The sequence below is a fragment of the Myotis yumanensis genome, unplaced genomic scaffold (assembly GCF_028538775.1).
Source record: "Myotis yumanensis isolate MYYU_CA2020_CCGP unplaced genomic scaffold, mMyoYum1.0.hap1 SCAF_12, whole genome shotgun sequence".
Lineage (NCBI taxonomy): Eukaryota > Metazoa > Chordata > Mammalia > Chiroptera > Vespertilionidae > Myotis > Myotis yumanensis.
In genome coordinates, this window is record NW_027223763.1 from 46771867 (window position 1) to 46792065 (window position 20199).

The following is a 20199-nucleotide window of genomic DNA, read 5'->3' on the forward strand; positions in this document are numbered from 1 at the left end:
TACCCTGCTGGGCTTATAATTTTGTTTTCTCTTTTTATGCTGTTCATGTGTAAATATTGCCAATTTCATTTGACACAAAAAAGGAAAACAACTTAATTTCTTTTCTAAGCTAGTGAACAACACAGAGACCACCCTCTACATGAGGCAGTGCAATATAAGTTCCCTGGCAATGAGTTAAGGGGCGGGGGGGGGGGGGGGGGGGGAGGGGGGAGGTAATCAAGCCATTTCAAATGTATTTGTAACAAGGAAACAAATTTATTGATTTTAAAAGACAAGACACCATTTTGTTTTGAAAAACACAAGAAAGCTAGCCTGAGTTCAAGTCTGAAATATTCAGAAAAATCCTACTAATATCTTTAGTATGTTCCAGTCATTTGTTTAAACAACACACTAAAAGTTAATATATATTTTTATAATTATAAAAGTTCCCCAGTTATTATACAGTACACAATACAAATCGCCCACAAACTATTATTTAGCTCCTGCCAATCTTGAGAGGACATGATATACTAAAAGATTTAGCATTTCTCACAAAAATCACATCAGGAAATACGTATTTACAAAATCAAATACATTATACAAAAAACCATCACATGTTATTCGGTAAAGATGTTTTTTAAATAATTAAAAAGTTTATTCAACTGTAGTCCAAAAACTGGAAAAGAACATTACATTATCTCACACATACAATCTCTACAAAAGTTGCTTACCTCATTTACATAATATATTCAGTCGATTGTAAAATAAATGTTCAATATCTCCTAGTGTTACTATGTTTTCTGTGCTTGTGGGACTGAATAATGAAATCTGCCACTTACTAAGTGAAATTTAAATGATGGCACTTAAAAAAAAAAACCACAGTATTTTAAAAAAACGCAATGAAAGGAGTTTTACCTAGAAGGTACGAAAGCCCTGAGTGATAGTAGAATTACTGATTGGTAAGCACTACAATGAACCTAATTAAATGTTTACCACCCCAGGCACAAATTTCCCAGTTTTCTCAAGGCACTCACTTGAAGTTTCTGTAACCAACACATTGGTCACCACCATAGGTCCCAATTGATGATGCAGATGAGTAGAGAAAAAAATTTGCTTTGGTACAAAAGATGCTTTTTAAATGCATAAAATTCAATACCTCCTTTATTGGGTCATTTAAAATTGTGTTTAGCAGGTTAAAACAAGGCAATCATTTGTTCAAAACTATTAATTCATTGAAGGAAAAATTTACTTGGTCATCAACAGTCAATGGGGGTTTTTATTTTTTCTTTCCTCCCCAGAATCATAATTCTTCTAACAAAGATTTGTTGTCCTCATTATTGAGCTACATAAACAATTCTTACCAAAGATTTCATTACTCAGGGCTTCCAATCCCAACATCATAATTTATTTAAAAAACAAAGGAAAGAGGGAAAAAAAAAGAATCAAATACCAGAACCAATAAAAGAAGAGACAAAACACATTTTTTTTAAATGACATATTACCCATTACTTCAAACAAAAGAAAAAAAAATCCTAGGCAGTCACTTTGTAAGTGGCTTTTACTATTTAAGTAAAATTGGTAAACTAAACTCAGGTCTACTGGCACGTAAATCACTAGCAGCAATGATCAGAGCATGCAAACTGAGAAGCATTTACAGTAAATCATCATGAAGAATTCAAAAGAAGAGAGTTAAATTAAAACCCTTTGAGTATTGCATGTTAACACATGAGTAATTTGCATGGTTTGACCTCCTAAACTGCCTAAAAAGCAACGTTTACGGCAAACTTGCACTAGGCTATGGATGTCCTTTCACCAGGCATTGGAATAGGTTAACGGTTTTATCTGTGCCCGGCCAGGGCAGCGCAAGCACATCTGCGGACGACACTGCTCTCGTGTTCCATCAGGCAGGGGACAAAGGAGTCCAGTGCACGCAGAGCGCCCGTGAACAGAGTCAGCAATTGTGTGAGCAGACTGGCGTTTCCAGGTATCAGAAGCAGTAGTCATAGCATCAGATGAGCTCGAATCAAGTGCTTTTGCTCTCCATTCTATCTCTATATAATTTTTTTTGACAAAGTATTAAAGTTTTGGAGCATAGATTAAATTATGCCCTGTATGAAATTCCCAAACAATGTGTTATGAGAGATCTAACTCCAAACAGCTTACCTGCCCCCAAAGAGTTCAGCTTTTCTTTAACTACTTGAACTCGTTTCTTCCTAAGGCTTCACTTACAATTGTACTTTCTAAAGCTAAATAAATGAGATCTTTTGTTTTGTTTCGGGGGGAAATGTAACCCTTTCTTTATCATACCTTTTAAAGGCAATCTAGGTACTTTCAATGTGCAGAAATCGGTCTGACATGGGTCCACGGGCCCATGTGTGGTTGTCCTTTTCTAGAGTCATGCTGTGATACTAGAAAAGTTGATTCTTTTTTTTTTTTTTTGTAAACAGTACACTTACTTAGATGGCAGTGAATATTTGGGAATAAATATATCAAGCCCTCTTGAAGAAAATTAAGAGTCGTATATAAAATGCAAGTGTTCGGCGTAAAAACACTTTCTCTTCCTACCCACCCCCTTTAAAAAAACCAGCATAATTAGACATTTGGATATAGAGTATATTTTACCGGTCTAAGTCTAAATAAAGGATCTGAAAGGCTTTTGTCCCCCATTGTATATCTTACAATGCTCAAAGGGTTAATACAAGGCATTACATCAAAGGGGTTTCTAACACTAGAACTAAGCACTGAATTAATGCTTCTATTCCAGTTATTTTTTTAAAATAATCAAACTTGCAGAAATACTAGGGTTCCATTAATTGATTTGTTCTAACCATATACATGGAGGTTGATCTGATCTAGTGACAAGCCCAATTTTCACTGCATGTCAACCTCTCTCCCCCATGTCCTGTGTGATTCATACAAATCACAGGGTTTGATTTTGATTTTTTGGTGGTTGTTACTGTCTCACCAAGAATTTGGGGGAAGGGAGGTCATCATAAAGGTCAATTTGTTTTATATAACCACTGCCTCAACTTGTACACAAAGATGACTTGCCAAAGTTTTTTTACTTTCTACTTCTGTCCACACAGGGAGGACCAGCATCACAGTGACACACATCTTTTTTTCTTTTACACAAATGTTTCAAGCACAGCATTATTTTAGACATCTCAAATATATCATCTGAAGGATTTTTTAAACTTTGAAAATGCATCACATTTAGCACTTCTAGAAAGTGCATTCATGTAAAAAGGTTCATGATTACAGTAATGAAACCGTGTTCATTCCTGAATGATTTTGACAGCATTCTACAAGAACATGTTCATTTTCACTCGTCTACTACACATCAAAGGCAGTCAACGTTGCACACTACTAATTTTAGTTATGCAGTGTTAAAACCATTTTCTAAAAGTTATTTTTGTTTTTAAAGTACACCATCTAAAGAGAGGTGCATGAACCGTGCTATACAGTACAAGAAAAAGCACAAAAAGGAAAGCAGATTTCTGAAAAGGCAGCAAGACTTATACAGTCAGTCTAAACATAGTTTGGATGAAAATCCTGAAAAAGTGACCAGCCACTTAATATCCAAAAATTGTTTTTAAACTGGGTCCAAGTGGACAGTTCACCCATTTCAGCCTCTTGTTCATGGGCTGTAGGAACGTAAATATTTTAGAGATGTATACTAATACACGAAGATCAAACTATACTATTGATACTTGATCCTATTACATGGAAATACTTTTTCTGAAACTTGAAAATAGCCAACATACCTTCTTCACATTTTTCCTCACTGAAAGTTTATCACTTGGTCTATATAGATATTTTTCAGGACTAGTGTTTGATTATAATGCTATGAAACACTAAGTTCTTAAAATTTGTCCTGGACACTTGTCAATAAACCTATTGTATTAGTGTCTGATGTTATTTTAAAAAGTCAGTTTCAATGACTGAAAAATGGAAATAAAATGTTTAATAAATGCAATAAATGTGGTTGTTCCAATTTGCTCAAAGGTATAAATTATGATGTTTTTATTTTGTAAAACATTTCACAAATCAAGTTCAAAATTGTTAAGATTTTTGTTTGTGACTGTGTATGTGTGTATGTGTCTTACTGTGGATTTCAAATAACAGGAAGTAGCATAGATCATAGGTATTTGTCTATGGGTCAGAACTATCTATACTTGTCACAAAGAATTTATGTTCCTAACTGTATTCATAAAGGAGATCAGAATATTTTTAGTGAGTCAAGTTGAAATATAATAATATTAATTCCTGATCTGTCTAAATTTAGAACAAACCATGAACAATTAGAAGAAATGTTGAACCTTGGAGGATCCCCAGTCTCTAATTTTCATTAATCTAAATATGCCCATTATTATCAGATTCCTCTAACAAAACAAATATATCCAACACTAAATTAAAGGAAACAATTATAATAAATACATTTAAAATTGTTCAATAAGCAAGATGATACCAGTAAATACATTTGGTCCAATACAAATATAGCATACTTCTGGGTGTGGTGGAAAGGGTTAGGAAAGTGAAAAATCAAGAAAGGAGGGTCAAAACAAAGAGTGTGGTTTTTTTTCCTTTTCAGTTTTTTGATTTAAATGTACCTGTCCATGTTTCCTAATGCACAATGAAGTAGATACATGGTCTTTGCAGCTTAAGGGGTCTTGCTTGCTGGTTTGCCTGTGTGTGTGTGTGTGTGTGTGTGTGTGTGTGTGTGTGTGTGTGATGGTACAAATTCATTGCCTTTTTGGGAGGAAAAGGGAGGTGATAATTTAAATGATATTTAGATAAAGGCGATAAGCCAGCAAAAGACTTTTGAATATACTAGTATGAGCTATATAATACAAAATTTGAATCAATTAAAAAAAATTACATCTAATGCATTTAATGTTTACTGAAGAAACCTGTTGACCTCAATTATCTGAGTAGTCTAAGGCAATCGAGCAACAACAGTTGAAATAGACTGCGTATTACCCAATAAGCCATTTGGTAGTTTTAACTTTACAGATTGGCTCACCCTCTTCTTTCCACCCCCCACCCTCACCCCAATAAAATTGGAAAGATAAACATCTTGAATTTCATATAGGTCTCATTAATAATCTGTAAATAATTTTGTGCTTTCCCTTTTTTTTGGCTTTATGTACTTATTTTTGCTTATTAGCTTTTTAAGAACGAATTGAATGAATGGATGTGCCTGTTTTTTGTTGTTGTTAATAATTTGAGTGCTTAAAAGAACCTTGGCTCTTCATGTAAATTAACATGGGGATGGTGTATCCACTCCTGGATCTCACCTTCTGCTGTGGTAGCTGACTCCGCCCGTGGGCACTCGTGTGTGCATGTGGACACAGACACCAAGACACAGAGACAAACACAGAGACTGAAAAGATGCACTTCGATAAGTACCTACTTATTTTAACTTTCTTAAATTATAACTAGATAAGAATGGTCTAACATATATATGTTTTATGTAACAAGCTGGTGATTAAAACTAGCTTGCTATTCCATACCCTTAAGCAATCTAACTTATAATCAAGTATTATTCAGCTCTAAGAACAGAAAATAGGTTCGTGGTCACTCAAAGAGGGAAACTGATTTTTTTCGTCTTTTTGTTTTGCTTTGTTTGCCCTAAATTTCCTTTGAAGAACATGTAACCTGTCCTTACTTCGGGAATCTGACAATGACAGGCACAGCTTGTCAAATGGACTGAAGAGGAATTTACAGGAACAAAATAAGCCTTACTAAACCTTAGCTTCAGTTCTGTTTTAAGGCACCATGTTATAGCCGAGGTACGATGATCCCTGATGTACATTCTTCAGCGGCACTGGTCCATCAAGCCACCTATCCAAATCCTACAGAATCGGAGATAAGCAACAGTATGGCGTGCCAGTTACACTGCCTTCAGGTTCTGTTTAAAATTTAAATCCACATACTTTAGAAACCAGGAAATATTTTTGAACGAAAGAACGATATGCAGGTTGCTACATTCCTTGCATTCTATAAATTTTCTCTTATAATAGCAGCATATTGAACTACTATTAGGAAAAAGACCTGGAATAAAAGAAAGTCATCCAAATGGAATGGTTTCCTGTATGTCCAGCTCAGCATAAGTAGCATGTACACTTAAAAAAAAAAGTCAAGTCATTTTCAGCTTCAGTCTCTAACTATAACAGCCCCACTCAACAGCAGAACGCATCTGTGCAGTGGTCCCAAATACAGAATCAGTAGTCATTAAACAGAGGAATTGGTATGCAAATAACAGTTAAAATTCAATGTTTAACAGAAGCTTGCATTAACATGATTTAATCATTATGTACACAAATTATGTACATATTAGCATAATCTCTGGCAATTCTGTCATTTACTCTGAACTGATAAATGCACAGCTCAATTTTTCTTCAGAGAAATATAGATGACCTTCCCAACCCTCTAGCACTATCATAAAATTGCTCTGTATTCTTTCTCCATACTCCAAAATGCTATCAAAATAGTGTCTTGTGGTTCGGCCCAATGAAAAGCACCTTTCAAAAGCAAATTTGATGCATCTGCTGCCAAATGGGCATGCCTCCAGTGTAAATAAAAAAATGCATTTCTTTTGATATTTCACAGAAGTGCATCTAATTAAAAACTCACACATGAAATCATACACCAAGACTAACAATCAACAATAAAATATTTTCAGCTACAAAAATGTAAATTACTTTTAATTATAAGAAAAAAATATTAAGTGTTGTAAAAATCCTTCTTGACACCCAAAACTAAGGAAAAAAAACTCTTATTATTAAGAGGCAAATAATTTGTTTACGTTTAAAAAAAAAAAAAAAAAGACCTGGCAAAATACATACACCCATTCCATTTCACAACTCCAAAAAGGTAATGTTCAGCACAGATAGAATTTGACAACAGTCGACCTTCAGGCTTATTAATTTCTCAACTTAAGCCCAATATCAACAGGGTTAATGTTAGCTGGAAAAATACGCTTTAATATTCTTTAGACCGCAGTGTAAGTGTTGCCTGTCGCGCTGCACTGTCTGATAGTCTGAGTACTCGTGACGATGTGTTCGCTGTGGATGGGATTCAGGAGGCTGGGCTGCACGCTGCTCTCGAGAACAGGCTGCAGACAACCCACCGGAAACGCCGGGGTCAGCTCCGTTTTCTCTCGCTTGGCTTGAGGTTCTGAAGAGTCATCTAGTTCTTCATCCATTTCACTTTCCACTTCACTGCCTTCATCTGCACAAACAAATAATGCCACGACTATTACCAAAAGACACACTGGAAAATGGCAATCAACTCGTGCTTAGAAACACGTTAATATGGAGCATTAGGAAAGCAACTTCTCAGCTCTTTTCAGGGGACAAAGCTTGTAGGTTTTCCTCTCCGTGGATTTCACTTGCATCAAAGATCAGTTAATGCATCCATAATTCTTTCAAAGATGATAAAGGTAATTTATTTGGGGTTAGTTTGTGATTAATGCTTTTAATAACTAATTTAAAAAGACCTTTGGAATTTCCTAACGTTCTTGTATTAAATAGTTTGGCATAAGTTGTGTCATCATGAAGTAGTCACTTTAATACGCTGTTGGTGTTTGGGGAATGTATTGAGGTGAAAAATGCTAACTAAAAAAAGAAGGAGTGAGGGAGAAAAACTTCAGTCTCCTCCAAAAATCTATACTTAGATATAAATTTTATGTGTTGATATTAGTGTAGATGAGAATGGTGATGACATATATCAGGTACAAGCATGGGTTGCTGTAAAGACTTTTGGTGAGCACAAATATTATAGATGACAGTATTAAATAGGCTCTTAATTCTTATTGCCAAAAATTATAAAGACTGAGGCAGTAGTATCAAATTAACAATGCACAATAGATTTCCATTCCTGGCAACACTGATATTCACTGTTAATACTGGTATTCATTTCTGGAAATTAAATGTATTAGTCACTGGTCTCTCCAAATTTTAATACATTTTATATGAACTAAAACATCATTAGAATGGAATACCATTTAATGTTTTCCAGCAGCACAGTTAAAATTCAAAAGTAGAGAGAGAAAATGCTCACACAACTTTATTGCTGTGAGAGATTCCCTTCCGAGGAGTATAGAGAATGCCTCTTCAGGAGTGATCACTTTTAAACAGCGGGGAATATAATTTTTGCCTTAAAAATCTTTTTAGTTCACCTTCGACATGTTTTACTGCTTACCAAAAAAAGATGAAGGCATAATCACATAAAATATCTCATCGATAATTAAAATATATCTACACTTGTTATATTTTTGACTTCTAGTGACTTGTAGAAACAGAACCAAATCTTCATGTTATTCTCTTCTGTCATGTACAAGTAGCTCTTTGGTCAGATTAAGTTGAACTCTTTCTAAGGTTGAGTCTAGTGTTACCACTGGGGCACACCTACCATGTCAATCCCTGCGAATGCAGCTCTCAACATAAATGGGCCCTGAATGTTCCTCTCTTGTTATCAACGGGGCAAAGATGGTTCCAGAGAGAATTGAGTGGGAGTCGCAGGGACCTCCACGTGCCGTGGTGCGGTGCACAGCTGCCAGGAGCAGCATCTCCCGAGAAGCGGTGTATGTAATGAAAAAGGCTGAGTTTAGATGTACTGACAGGAATGACGTCTGTAATGCATCCTTAAACCGTAAACACAGAAGAACTTGTGTGGCAAGAGACCCCTTGGCCCATCTATTTTATATGGTTACCTTTTTGCTTTGGAAAATGGACTTGATGATAATAGATGTTAGAACAAGCACATATGAAGGCCTGGTTGGCTGCGTGGAGGATAAATTTGGTAGACATTTGCTTTATCAAGAGGGTATAATCAAAACACTTGTATGATACTTTACATTTTGTTGATGCAGTTGTTTATATATAAACAAAAGAAGATGGAAACTCACAAAATTCTTAATGGCAGTAGTCTCTTAGGGTTGTGACTTTGAAATTTCACTCTCAATAGTTTCTAATTCTCTGCATTACTTGAAATTTTTATACAGAGCTAATACTACTTTCATTATCAGGAAAAACATTAAATATCTCATTTTGTGGAAAGAGCCAACAAAAAGTCTTGAAGTTTTCACATTCAAACCTTAGGCTCTGATTATGCCACAGTTCAGCTATATCTCAAGAAGCATCATGTCTGAGGGTGAATGGGACCAGCAGAGCCATTCCAAGAATGTGAGGTAAAATCGCATTGCTTCTCAGATCCCTCTCTACCTTCTTTCCTATGCCTGAGAAATAGTGTCAAAATTATAATAGCAAAAAAAAAAATAAACAAACCCCAGCACTGAAAGGAAAATAAAAACTTCCAGCAGGTAGGCAGGTGAAGAGGGAATGAGCAAAGCCCTTCTCTCTACCCGTTTTGGGTAGAAATGGACAGGACTGTAGGTGATGGACAGGAGAAACGCCAGTGCTCCAGGCCACTTTTGTGCAGGTCACTAGGGGTGACAGGGATCATTTGTATAGGCTACAAAGCAAGCCTTTTCTCCAGTCCCTAAGGGCAAGTCCACAGACATTTTACGCATCAATAGATTCCAAGACATTTTCTAGAAACCTACTATCGATTATGGACATTTGGTACAGAAAAATTAACATCAGGTGCTACTGGGGTGGACTGAAGACTTGGTTTAGCACTTCACAAAGAAGAATGGCTGCCATTCAGTGTTTAGCCAAGTAGCCATACTCCTACTGCATCTGTGGGCACCCAGGGATGAAACCTCATAATTTTTGTTACACGGCTTTGGTGTCAGTGTGCTATCAGGATGGCTATATGCTGGACATGGGCTTCAACTGGCACCATTCTGGCTCTTCAATTACAAATTAGTATCATCTCATAATTGATTTATCTTTCTGAGGGTTATTTGGTTAATCCTATAGAGTACATAGGTACAGCAACAATATTTTGGGGCTATCATTTTCTACTTCTCCTGCTTTGCTACTATGTATGTTCCTCTAACAGGAATTAATGTACCTACAATTGCCAGAGACTAAGAGGAGCTCAACTTGGGAGTGACATGGATTCGAAGGTGACCTTCCCTGGCACATTAATGTTTTCCGCCGCCAAGGAGGGTCAGAAGCTGGACAACGGGTACCCCAGGACAGGCTGCTCCAGAAAACAGCACTGCACTCATGTGCAGATTCCCCAAGTCCTTCCTCTTGCCTTGGTTTCCCCACTGGTTCTGGCTGTGCTTGGAAGGGCTAGTTGTGTTATTTTCACCTGTCTTTGTGCATTCTGTCCCTGTCTCCAGAACTCAATTCTTTAAAACCTCAAGCTATCTTCACTTCTTGGGTTTTTTTTGAAGAAAGGTCTACATTTTCTGCTGTGCTTGTTTATTAGAAATTTTATATTTTTATAAAAACTGGGCTGGCTTTCTATAGGATTTCTTCTGCTGCTGTGTGCTCTATTCCAACCTTCTCTTCCCCCTGCCCCCAATCCCTATTCCTTTCACTCTGTGGTTTTGTAGAGCAAGAGTTTCTTCAGGAATATATGTCCTATTGTCATGTTAGAGTGGTGATGCTGGTATTATAATTTAAAGAGAATGTGTGTTATCCTTTCCATCTACACCACAATAGATCTTGCTTCTCCAGTAAACATCACGGCTCTTTCCAAGTTCCTTTTCCATTGAGAAGTGTGGAGTGGCGATAGGTAGGCTGAGGAATCTTTTTCCTTGCCTGATAGGCCTTGAATACAGATATTTAGAGCTACTTTTATGCCTTTTCTCTAGGACTCTGCAGATGGTCAGAAATAATGAACTTATAACGAACTTCAGGCAAAAAGCCAAAATGAGCTTGTAACTGTGTTTAAATTTATTTCTTGTACTTAAGGCACCTCCCATAAAGCAAGCACAGAAATGGAGAAATAATGAAGACTTCCGAAGACATCACAGCCATACTCACCTAGGACTGTATGCTGTTTCCACAGAGTAAGAGTGCCAGAGACATACGCCTCATTTTCCTCTGTGAGAATTTCCCAGTCAAATAAAGTCTTTAAAAATGTACATTATTTTAAATTCTTACCTTTATCCAGATTCCCAGGAGACACAGCATTTAAATCGCCAAACTGCAAAACAGGCATTTGTGCAACAATTACTACCAGGCCGAATAAAAAAAATATTCTCAGTCTGCGGTAAAAACAGCACACCGTGACTTTTTAAAACTATAAACTAGTGACCGTTTTGCTCTCTAACTACACAGGTCATGCAATTTTTCAATCAAACTTGTCGAATTTGAACAGTTTAAATTGTGTCACAATTTAGCTGTCTTAGTCTCCCTGCAAAAGGCTACCAATTTTCTCTGCCTTCCACACTCCATTTTACTTTTATTATTTCAACGCAGCAGCAGGAAATAGGGGCCTGACAGCCTGGATGAGTGTGGACGTGGTGGAATCAATGTGGAACGGCCCTGATGAAGCAGCGCGCCCTCCGGGCCCACGCCCAGTCCACGTCCACGAGTCCACCTGGAGTTTACATGAGAAAAACATGGCCCGGCTGCTTGGTTGAATTCTGTTTTTCAAGCTTTTATTAGTTGAAATGAAAAACATAATAGGAGCTCCAAAGTTGAGAGTATTTACTCTTATAGAAAGGCTTTTCTTTTTGTAAGTTGCTGTTCTTATTTAGTAAGATAATAGGGTTCCACTTTTAACAAAGTAAGGCATCTGACTGTTCCAAATGCCAACCAAACAGAGTTTAAAATAATATGGAACAAGGTCTAACCTTCAGCTTAGGCTTTATTTTCTATCTCCATTCACGAGTTTGATGATAATTTTACAATGGGTAAATACATTCTGAGAGTCTCAGGGTGGACAAAGATGAACATAATTTACTAAATAAAAAATTGAAGAGAAAACTAAACAAAGCTAGTCAGAAAATGGTGACGTAAAACTTAAATTCATCCGTTTTTTAAAATGCAAACATATATTTTTTAAAGCTGAAGATTCAGAATAAGTCATTATTAGAAATTCAGATTTCTCAACAGACTCAGATAGGGTGAGACAGAAATTCTACTTACATTCGGAAGTTTGCTTATAAAGAGTTCCATGATAGAAGTATTTTTTTCATCTACAAGGTATGTCTATAAAGTAATAAAACTGATCTTATTTTGCAAACATACACATTTTTTTAACCTAAACATGTACTATTCTTATAGTAGCTATCTTGGGAGTTTATATATTTATTCCAAGGTCCAAAGTTCTGGAATTTCTCTTTGACACTTTCAAGAGTTAGTTTATGTATTATTCAAGAAAGCCCTTCTTATTATTTTTACATCCAGTTGTAACTCCAAACAGGCCTCCAAATTTCATTCACTGCAGTTGGTGCTGGGATGATTTCTGACTACTCACCAAGATCAAATTCATCTGTCACAATCTATGATCTATTCAGAATAATGTCATTTTAGTCTTCATTATTTCTCAGCATAGTCTTTACTATTTCGCAACACTATTATGTTATAACAGTGTTACTGGAACAGTGTAGCCTTCGAGGTGACTGATTTGAAGGGTACAAGGGCCTCTCTGATACTTGGCTCCTAGTATGTTTGTTAGGAAGACTGTCCCATTCATTACTTTATAGGTACATCCCACAGGGGAACAAGCATAAAACCATAAACACTGAACTGTGTCTAAAGTCGGTCCTGATCACATGGCTCAGAACCTTATATTAGTCAAAATAAAACATGCAGAGTGAAAGTTACATAAAATTTCTTGAATTAAAGTATACAGTACAAGCAACAACAAAAATCAATGAGACTATATTTTTGATATTATTTAAAAATTTTAGAGTTATAAACAGAGAATGCCTAAAACTAAGGGATCGTTTATAAGTTATATCTAATTGATGTAATATAAGATTTTTATTTCTCTGAAATAAATACTTTAACACTTAAGATGCAATTCTGGAAACAAGTTGGCAGTGATGATTCTAAAGCCAGGGGTGGGGAACATCCGGCCCACAGGCGTCATAAGGCCCGAAAAATCATTTGGTCTGGCCCTGCCCAGGCATTAGGGGTGAGTTAATTAAATGTTTGACCAAATATAGCAGGCTCATTTTTAAGCTGATTATTCTGTATGACCTGAGAAGGATGTTATAAATATCCAAATGGGCCTTGTCAGAAAATAGGTTCCCCAACCCTATTCTAAACATACCTCTATACCTATGAAAAGTGAATATTCCATTTGTTTTTGACATATCTCAAAGTTTTTGAGACTAAATTATTATTGCCATTAATGAACAATAATACTATATAATGTGAAAACAAAACTCTGAACATAGTTGAAAAACTGCTTTAAAAGAAACACTGTTTTTAGTTGCTGCTTAACTGAAACTATGACAACTTCCTCAATACAAAGATTTTTCCATAGAAAATTTCTGCTTAATCTAAATGGATATATCTGATTATTCAGGATGCTAAAATAAAAGCCCAAACAACTGAAATCTTAGGGGTTGTTATCATACTAAATGCTGTGTGCTGTGCCATACACTGTGTGCTGGACACTATAAAAAAGTCTTAGGGACACTGTCAGTATCTCTAGGTATCTCTAGGATCAATGACAAAATTCCACCTGTACAGCAAATAGAGAGAGATTTAAAGTTAAAATACCTTGTGAATGAGGAGTAAGATTTTGTTATTCTATATAGCTGAAGATAAAGGTTTTTCATGCATTTTACATGAGAAAAGAATATACATGTAATTAAGAAAAAAACCTTTAATCCTATAGGTAGACTGAGTAAGATGAAGAGAATCAGTCATTCACTCATTATTTAATAAATATTTATTTAGAACTTACTATGTGCTAGGCACTGTGCCAGCCAGTTGCTTATATTATGAAGGATAGGTAGTTTTGCCATAAGTGAGGCAACCTCGGAAACCTTCGAGAAGGTTTTAGAATTATAGAGTCATTAGAAAGAGAACTCAGTTGCAGGGAGTTTTGGAGCAGAAGGAAGTATAGGAACGGTGATAGGGAGGACTGACAGCAGCCTGAGCAAGGAAGTGTCACAGACAGGGGACAGTGACAAGTCCCGAGGTTAAGCTAGCACAAACCAGAAACAGAAGAGGAGGAAGATATGAATGATTTGAATGAAAAAATGGAGGTTCATAAGAAAGTACAGAGATCACTGTACAGTTATAGCTCCAGAAATAGGACAATCTAAAATCTGTTGTTGCTTTCTAACTTCCCTACTGCACAGGGGACCAGCGGGGGCTCCTGCTCACGGAGGTAACATCCTACAGCTGATAATGCACTTTCATGGTTCAGTACGCGGCAAGCTTCCTCTCACATATTATGACCTCAAGTGTCACTTTCTCAATGTCACTTCCTCAGAGGAGTTTCCTGACAGCCCCAAGTATCACCGTTGCTGTCATTCTCCATCACTTTCCTCAAAGCACCTACCACAAGGTGTAACACTGACTTTGCTTCTTCACCTACTAACTGTCTTCCCAACCCCAATGCCAGTGCACAAGGATAGGGACCTTATTTGTCCTCTTCATAAATACATCCCAGAATCTGATAAACAGCTCCTGACAGATATTAAAGGCTGAATAAATACCAAATGAATGACTTTGCCTCCTCATTTCATACTCACATAAAAGCTTACAAATTTAGCAAGGAAGAGAACTTAGGTTTCATCTTACAGCTACTGAAAATAATTGATTTGTCTAAAATTATGTAGGAAATACAGTGGTGTTAGATTTGAGACCAGACATTGTGACCCTCATTTTAGAAATTAGAGAGGGGGAGGGATGGAGGGAGAGAGGGAGGGAGGGAGAGAAGGAGAGAGGTAGGAGGGAAGAAGAAAGGGAGGGAGGGAGGGAGGGAGGGAGATAATGAATGTATGTTCTAAAGAATATAAATTTGGGATTTTAAATGTGCACTGGAGTTAGAAAGCATATGGCCTTTGATGTATGTAGGAATTAAAATTCTACATAGAAAAAATAGGGAATGTCATAAAAGTCAAAATAGAATGGAATATTTCATTTTGAAAGCCCCCATCTTATGGCTTTACAGTTGAATGAAATTCTAGGACTTTATAAGTAGTATCTGACCATTGAGTTTTGAAGACAAAAGCTGAGTATGGCTACAAGCAGTTCTGCCTGAGAATGAAAATGGTCCTTAGGCTCTGACTTAAGGTTGTTGACACTATAAACTCAATCTAGGGCTGAAGGTTTATGTGTACTGACCAAGGCATAGATAGGCTGGCTGTGTGTGTGTGTGTGTGTGTGTGTGTGTGTGTGTGTGTCAGAGTGGAAATAACACACAACCAGAAACAGCTGATGAGCTCAGATGAATACAAACCCTGGTGTCACCAACTGCTGCTCTCTGCTCTTCTGAGAAGTCAGTGAAGGAATTCAGGCCCTTTAAAACTTTCCCTATAGCCACAAGAAAGGTTGTTCACATGCAGATTTTGAACATCTTGGCCCGATTCTAATCTCTGAACATTCTTCACTTAGACTGAATTTTGTCATGTTCTGAATTTTACAAGTCCATGTAGCTGCACATTCTCTTATAATTTCAGTTCTATTAACCAAGGTTAGTAAAACTGAAGGCAAAAGGATTAGGTGGCAGCAACTATTTTGGATTTTTTTGATGGTGGAGAGAAACATCTTGAAATTTCAATTGTAAGGGATTTCAGAGCATTATTTTTTTCTTTAAATGTCATCCAAATGAGAACAAATTAATAAAAGTGTTTTATATTTAGCTTCAGTACAGTGTTTCACAGCTGAGGAAAAATAGTTTCAGACTTTATTTATTTTTTATTTTTTTTATTTTTTATTTTTTTAAATATATTTTATTGATTTTTTACAGAGAGGAAAGGAGAGAGATAGAGAGTTAGAAACATCGATGACAGAGAAACATTGATCAGCCGCCTCCTGCACATCTCCTACTGGGGATGTGCCCGCAACCCAGGTACATGCCCTTGACCGGAATCGAACCTGGGACCTTTCAGTCCGCAGGCCGATGCTCTATCCACTGAGCCAAACCGGTTTCGGCAATAGTTTCAGACTTTAAAACGATTGTCAATTTTATAAAATTTTCAAGGAATGCTAATGTTGCATTTGGTAAAATCTTATGTTCCTTGGTTATTTTTTCCCCCTGTAAGTGGTCTTTTCTATGTATTTCCAAACAATTTTATTGAAGACTTCTAAGATGGCCACGATTTCTGCCCGTGTGCTTCACACCTAAGCAAATTCTGCCCTACAGTCGCTGTTGGTCACTCTGTACATAGGTAGCATATTTTCATGATTCTAACTGTTGAGGCTTTTTTGCACTCCTCTGCCCCCTGAGAATACAGTAATGAATGCAATTATGTACCTTTATATCATTTCAAGTGAAGTAAGAATACAGGCTCAGTTGCTTTTGAGGAGAAAAGTAGAATTAGGAGGAGCCAGAGAATTTTACATTTAAACTCAGCCTTCCAAGTTGTTATCAAGATACATTTATCAACCTAGGTGGATAGAATAGTTTTTACTTATAATTGCTCCATAACTTTAAAAATATTTAGACATAAGGGAGCTGTAGGCCCTGCAAATATCAGGGTTGGGCCTGCCAGTATATCCTTTATGGAAATAAAACTGGTTGGAAATAAAAAACTTTGGTGCTCCATAAAGCCACTTTCAACAGGAAACCATGGCATTAGTTTAATACAATATACAGGTACTCCTTAATTTTGATTATATCACCTCTATTTTTTGGAAATGACTAACTGAAGAGACAATAGGGTTTGGGGTGTGAAAACGTGTTCTCTTTATAACAAGAAAACCTTTACAACTAGCATATTCTGAATGTCTACTAACAAAAAGTGGAAAGGAGGAGGTGGTAGGACTATCACAATGCACCCTGCAATGCAGAGAAAAGAAGCCTGGAAGAAAATAATGAAAGCTTACATGGTAGGCATCTGGTTTGTGTATGATTGTGAGTGTGGGTGCTTTGTAGGGAGCTGTGTTGTATGAATAAATTAGTCCCTATTCTGAATCTGTCTCCAAACAATTTATATGGTGAAAAATTAAAATGTAGATTGAGGCCATTTGACTATCAGGAGTGAGAAAGTCCTACTTTCTCTAGTTAGTTCCACCACTTGTTAGTTCTAATTTTGGGCAACTTTCCACCTATGTTCCTCATGGGTGAAATGGGGACCCTAACACATCTCTTGTAAGGTTATGGTGAATATTAAATGAGAATGTAAAACACCTAGCACAAGGCCAGTCCTCAATTAAAAATATTAATAAATAATAAGCTGTATTATAAATGATAATGTAATTTTTAACTAGTGTGCATTACATTTTTCCAGCTACTACTATTCCAAGATAATTTCCTTTCCTGCAAATGACTTTTAACTTGCACTATGATTCAAGTCTTTTAAAATAGTCTGTAACAGCCCTAACCGGTTTGGCTCAGTGGATAGAGCGTCGGCCTGCGGACTCAAGGGTCCCGGGTTCGATTCCGGCCAAGGGCATGTACCTTGGTTGCAGGCACATCCCAGTAGGGAGTGTGCAGGAGGCAGCTGATCGATGTTTCTAACTCTCTATCCCTCTCCCTTCCTCTCTGTGAAAAATCAATAAAATATATTTAAAATAGTCTGTAATAAGTTTACTATTCCACAGGTACATTATCTGTGTATTTCCTGGTGGCACTGAATGTTCACTGAAGTTAACTCTTATTAGTTTTCATTGGTTTTACTTTAAGCATTCACCCTTATTTACCATGATTTTACTTCTATCAAATTGGACTTTTTCCACTTAAATTTTACCCTAAAGCTTGCCTGTTGAATTACTATTGCTCTTTTCTAGTTTTTAGGTTTTGAAGACCCCCCCCATTCTACTTTGAGTACACCAATTTGGATGAACCCCAAATATTTTTCTTTTCTTTTTTTTGGTTTTGTTAATCTTCACCTGAGAATATTTTCCCACTGATTTTTAGAGAGAGTGGAAGGGAGGGGAAGAGACAAAGACAGAGAACCATCGATGTGAGAGAGACATATCGATTGGTTGCCTCCTGTTCATGCCTCAACCTGGGCTGGGGATTGAGCCTGCATGCTCTTGATACATGCTCTTGACCAGAATCGAACCTGGGAATCTTCGATCCAAGGACCAATGCTCAACCCAATGAGCCAAACTGGCTAGGGAGACATTTTTCTTTTGATGGTAAATCCTTAAGGGATTTTTTCCTTAAAAAATATTACTAAAATATTATCTTTTCATATTTATGTTAAAAATTAAGCCATGTTTTGGGTTCCAATTTTATTTCAAAAAGTTGGTTATATAGTAGGCTTAGAAATAATATTAAATACATATAAATTATGACAATTTAATTACAATAGATTAACTATGAAAATGTTAGAAAACCTTTTTATGAGCAATCACAATTTATAGATTCCATAAATATATTAATGGACTATGTATGTTTTAAAAAGTAAAGCAGCGCTAAGTCCTGGGGTGCAACATAACTAAGCATGATTTGCCCAAGATTATACCACTACAAATTAAGTAAAATTCAGTTATTCTGACTCAAAGTCCTACATTATTTCCAGGCATTAAATCTTTAATTACACAAATTATACAAAGAACCATGCAATTTCTATTATGTAGTTCTAGAATAAAAGTAGAAATCAGAAAGAATAGATCTAAGGTAGCCTGAGGGGACTGGGCCTCCCTAAAACTGATTTTTAAGATATGAAGTAAGAAAACCCGAATAGGCCAATAACTATGGAGGAAATTGAAGCAGTAATCAAAAAAACTTCCAACAAACAAAAGCCCTGTACTAGATGGCTTCACAGGGGCGTTTTATCAAACATTCAAAGAAGAAATAAAACCTATCTTCCTCAGACTATTCCAAAAAATTCAAGAGGAAAGAACACTTCCAAGCTCTTTCTACAAAGCCAGCATTACCCTAATCCCAAAACCTTATCTTTATCTAGACACTACAAAGAAAGAGAATTATAGGGCAATATCTCCAATGAACATAGACGCTAAAATCCTCAACAAAATCCTAGCAAATCAGATCCAGCATTACATTAGAAAGATCATACACCATGACCAAGTGGGAATTATTCCAGGGATGCAAGGATATACAATATCTGCAAATCAATAAACGTCACACACCACATAAACAAATTGAGAGATAACCATATAATCATATCCATTGATGCAGAAAAAGCATTTGACAAAATCCAACATCCTTTCTTGATAAAAACTCTCAACAAGGTGGGAATAGAGGGATCATACCTCAACATAATAAAAGACATATATGACAAACCTACAGCCAACATCATACTCAATGGGCAAATACTAAAACCATTTCCCCTACTAACAGGAATAAGACAGGGATGCCTACTCTCACTACTCCTGTTTGACCTAGTACTGGAAGTGCTAGCCACAGCAATGAGACAAGAAGAAGAAATAAAAGGCATTCAAATTGGAAAAGAAGAAGTAAAACTGTCCTTATTTGCAGATGACATGATATTGTACATAGAGAACCCCAAAGACTCCATCAAAAACTACTAGACTTAATAAATGAATTTGGTAATGTAGCAAAATACAAAATTAACACCCAGAGTCTACAGCTTTTCTTTATACCAATAACGAACTCACAGAAAGAGAAATTTTAAAAAATCCCATTTACTCTTGCACCAAAAAATATTAAGATACCTAGGAATAAATTTAACCAAGGAGTGAAAGGATCTGGACTCAGAAAATTACAGGAAGCTGAAAAAAGAGATAGAGGAAGACATAAACAAATGGAAGATTATACCATGTTCATGGACTGGTAGAATCAACATCATTAAAATGTCCATACTACGCAAAGCAATCTATAAATTAAATGCAATCCCTATTAAAATACCAATGGCATACTTCAAAGACCTAGAACAAACTCTCCAAAAATTCATCTGGAATAAAAAAAGACCCCGAATAGCTGCAGCAATTCTGAGAAAGAACAAAGTTGGAGGGATCACAATACCAGATATCAAGCTATACGACAAAGCACTGTTCTCAAAACTGCCTGATACTGGCACAAGAACAGACATATAGATCAGTGGAACAGAACAGAGAACCCAGAAATCGACCCAAGTGATTATGCTCAATTAATATTTGACAAAGGAGGCAAGAGCATACAATGGAGCCAAGACAGGCTCTTCAATAAATGTTGTTGGGAAAATTGGACAGATACATGCAAAGAAATGAAACTAGACCACCAACTTACACCATACACAAAAATAAAATC

General features: G+C 36.4%; 1 protein-coding gene across 5 annotated transcripts in view; it reads right to left on the reverse strand.

Annotated features, from left to right (window-relative positions):
- Nucleotides 1-235: 235 nt before the first annotated feature.
- Nucleotides 236-20199, reverse strand: part of RFX3 (regulatory factor X3) — a 287064-nt gene continuing 267100 nt past the window's right edge. For 4 of the 5 annotated variants that reach the window (XM_070431589.1, XM_070431586.1, XM_070431587.1 and 1 more), the window contains 3 exons: nucleotides 11997-12059; nucleotides 11007-11049; nucleotides 236-7212 (listed from right to left, as the gene is read on the reverse strand). In XM_070431589.1, the coding sequence (XP_070287690.1) occupies nucleotides 6974-7212; nucleotides 11007-11049; nucleotides 11997-12059 (345 nt within the window). In that variant the 3' untranslated portion in view covers nucleotides 236-6973. The remainder of the gene's footprint in view (nucleotides 7213-11006; nucleotides 11050-11996; nucleotides 12060-20199) is intronic. The other variant, XM_070431590.1, reaches the window with a different exon arrangement.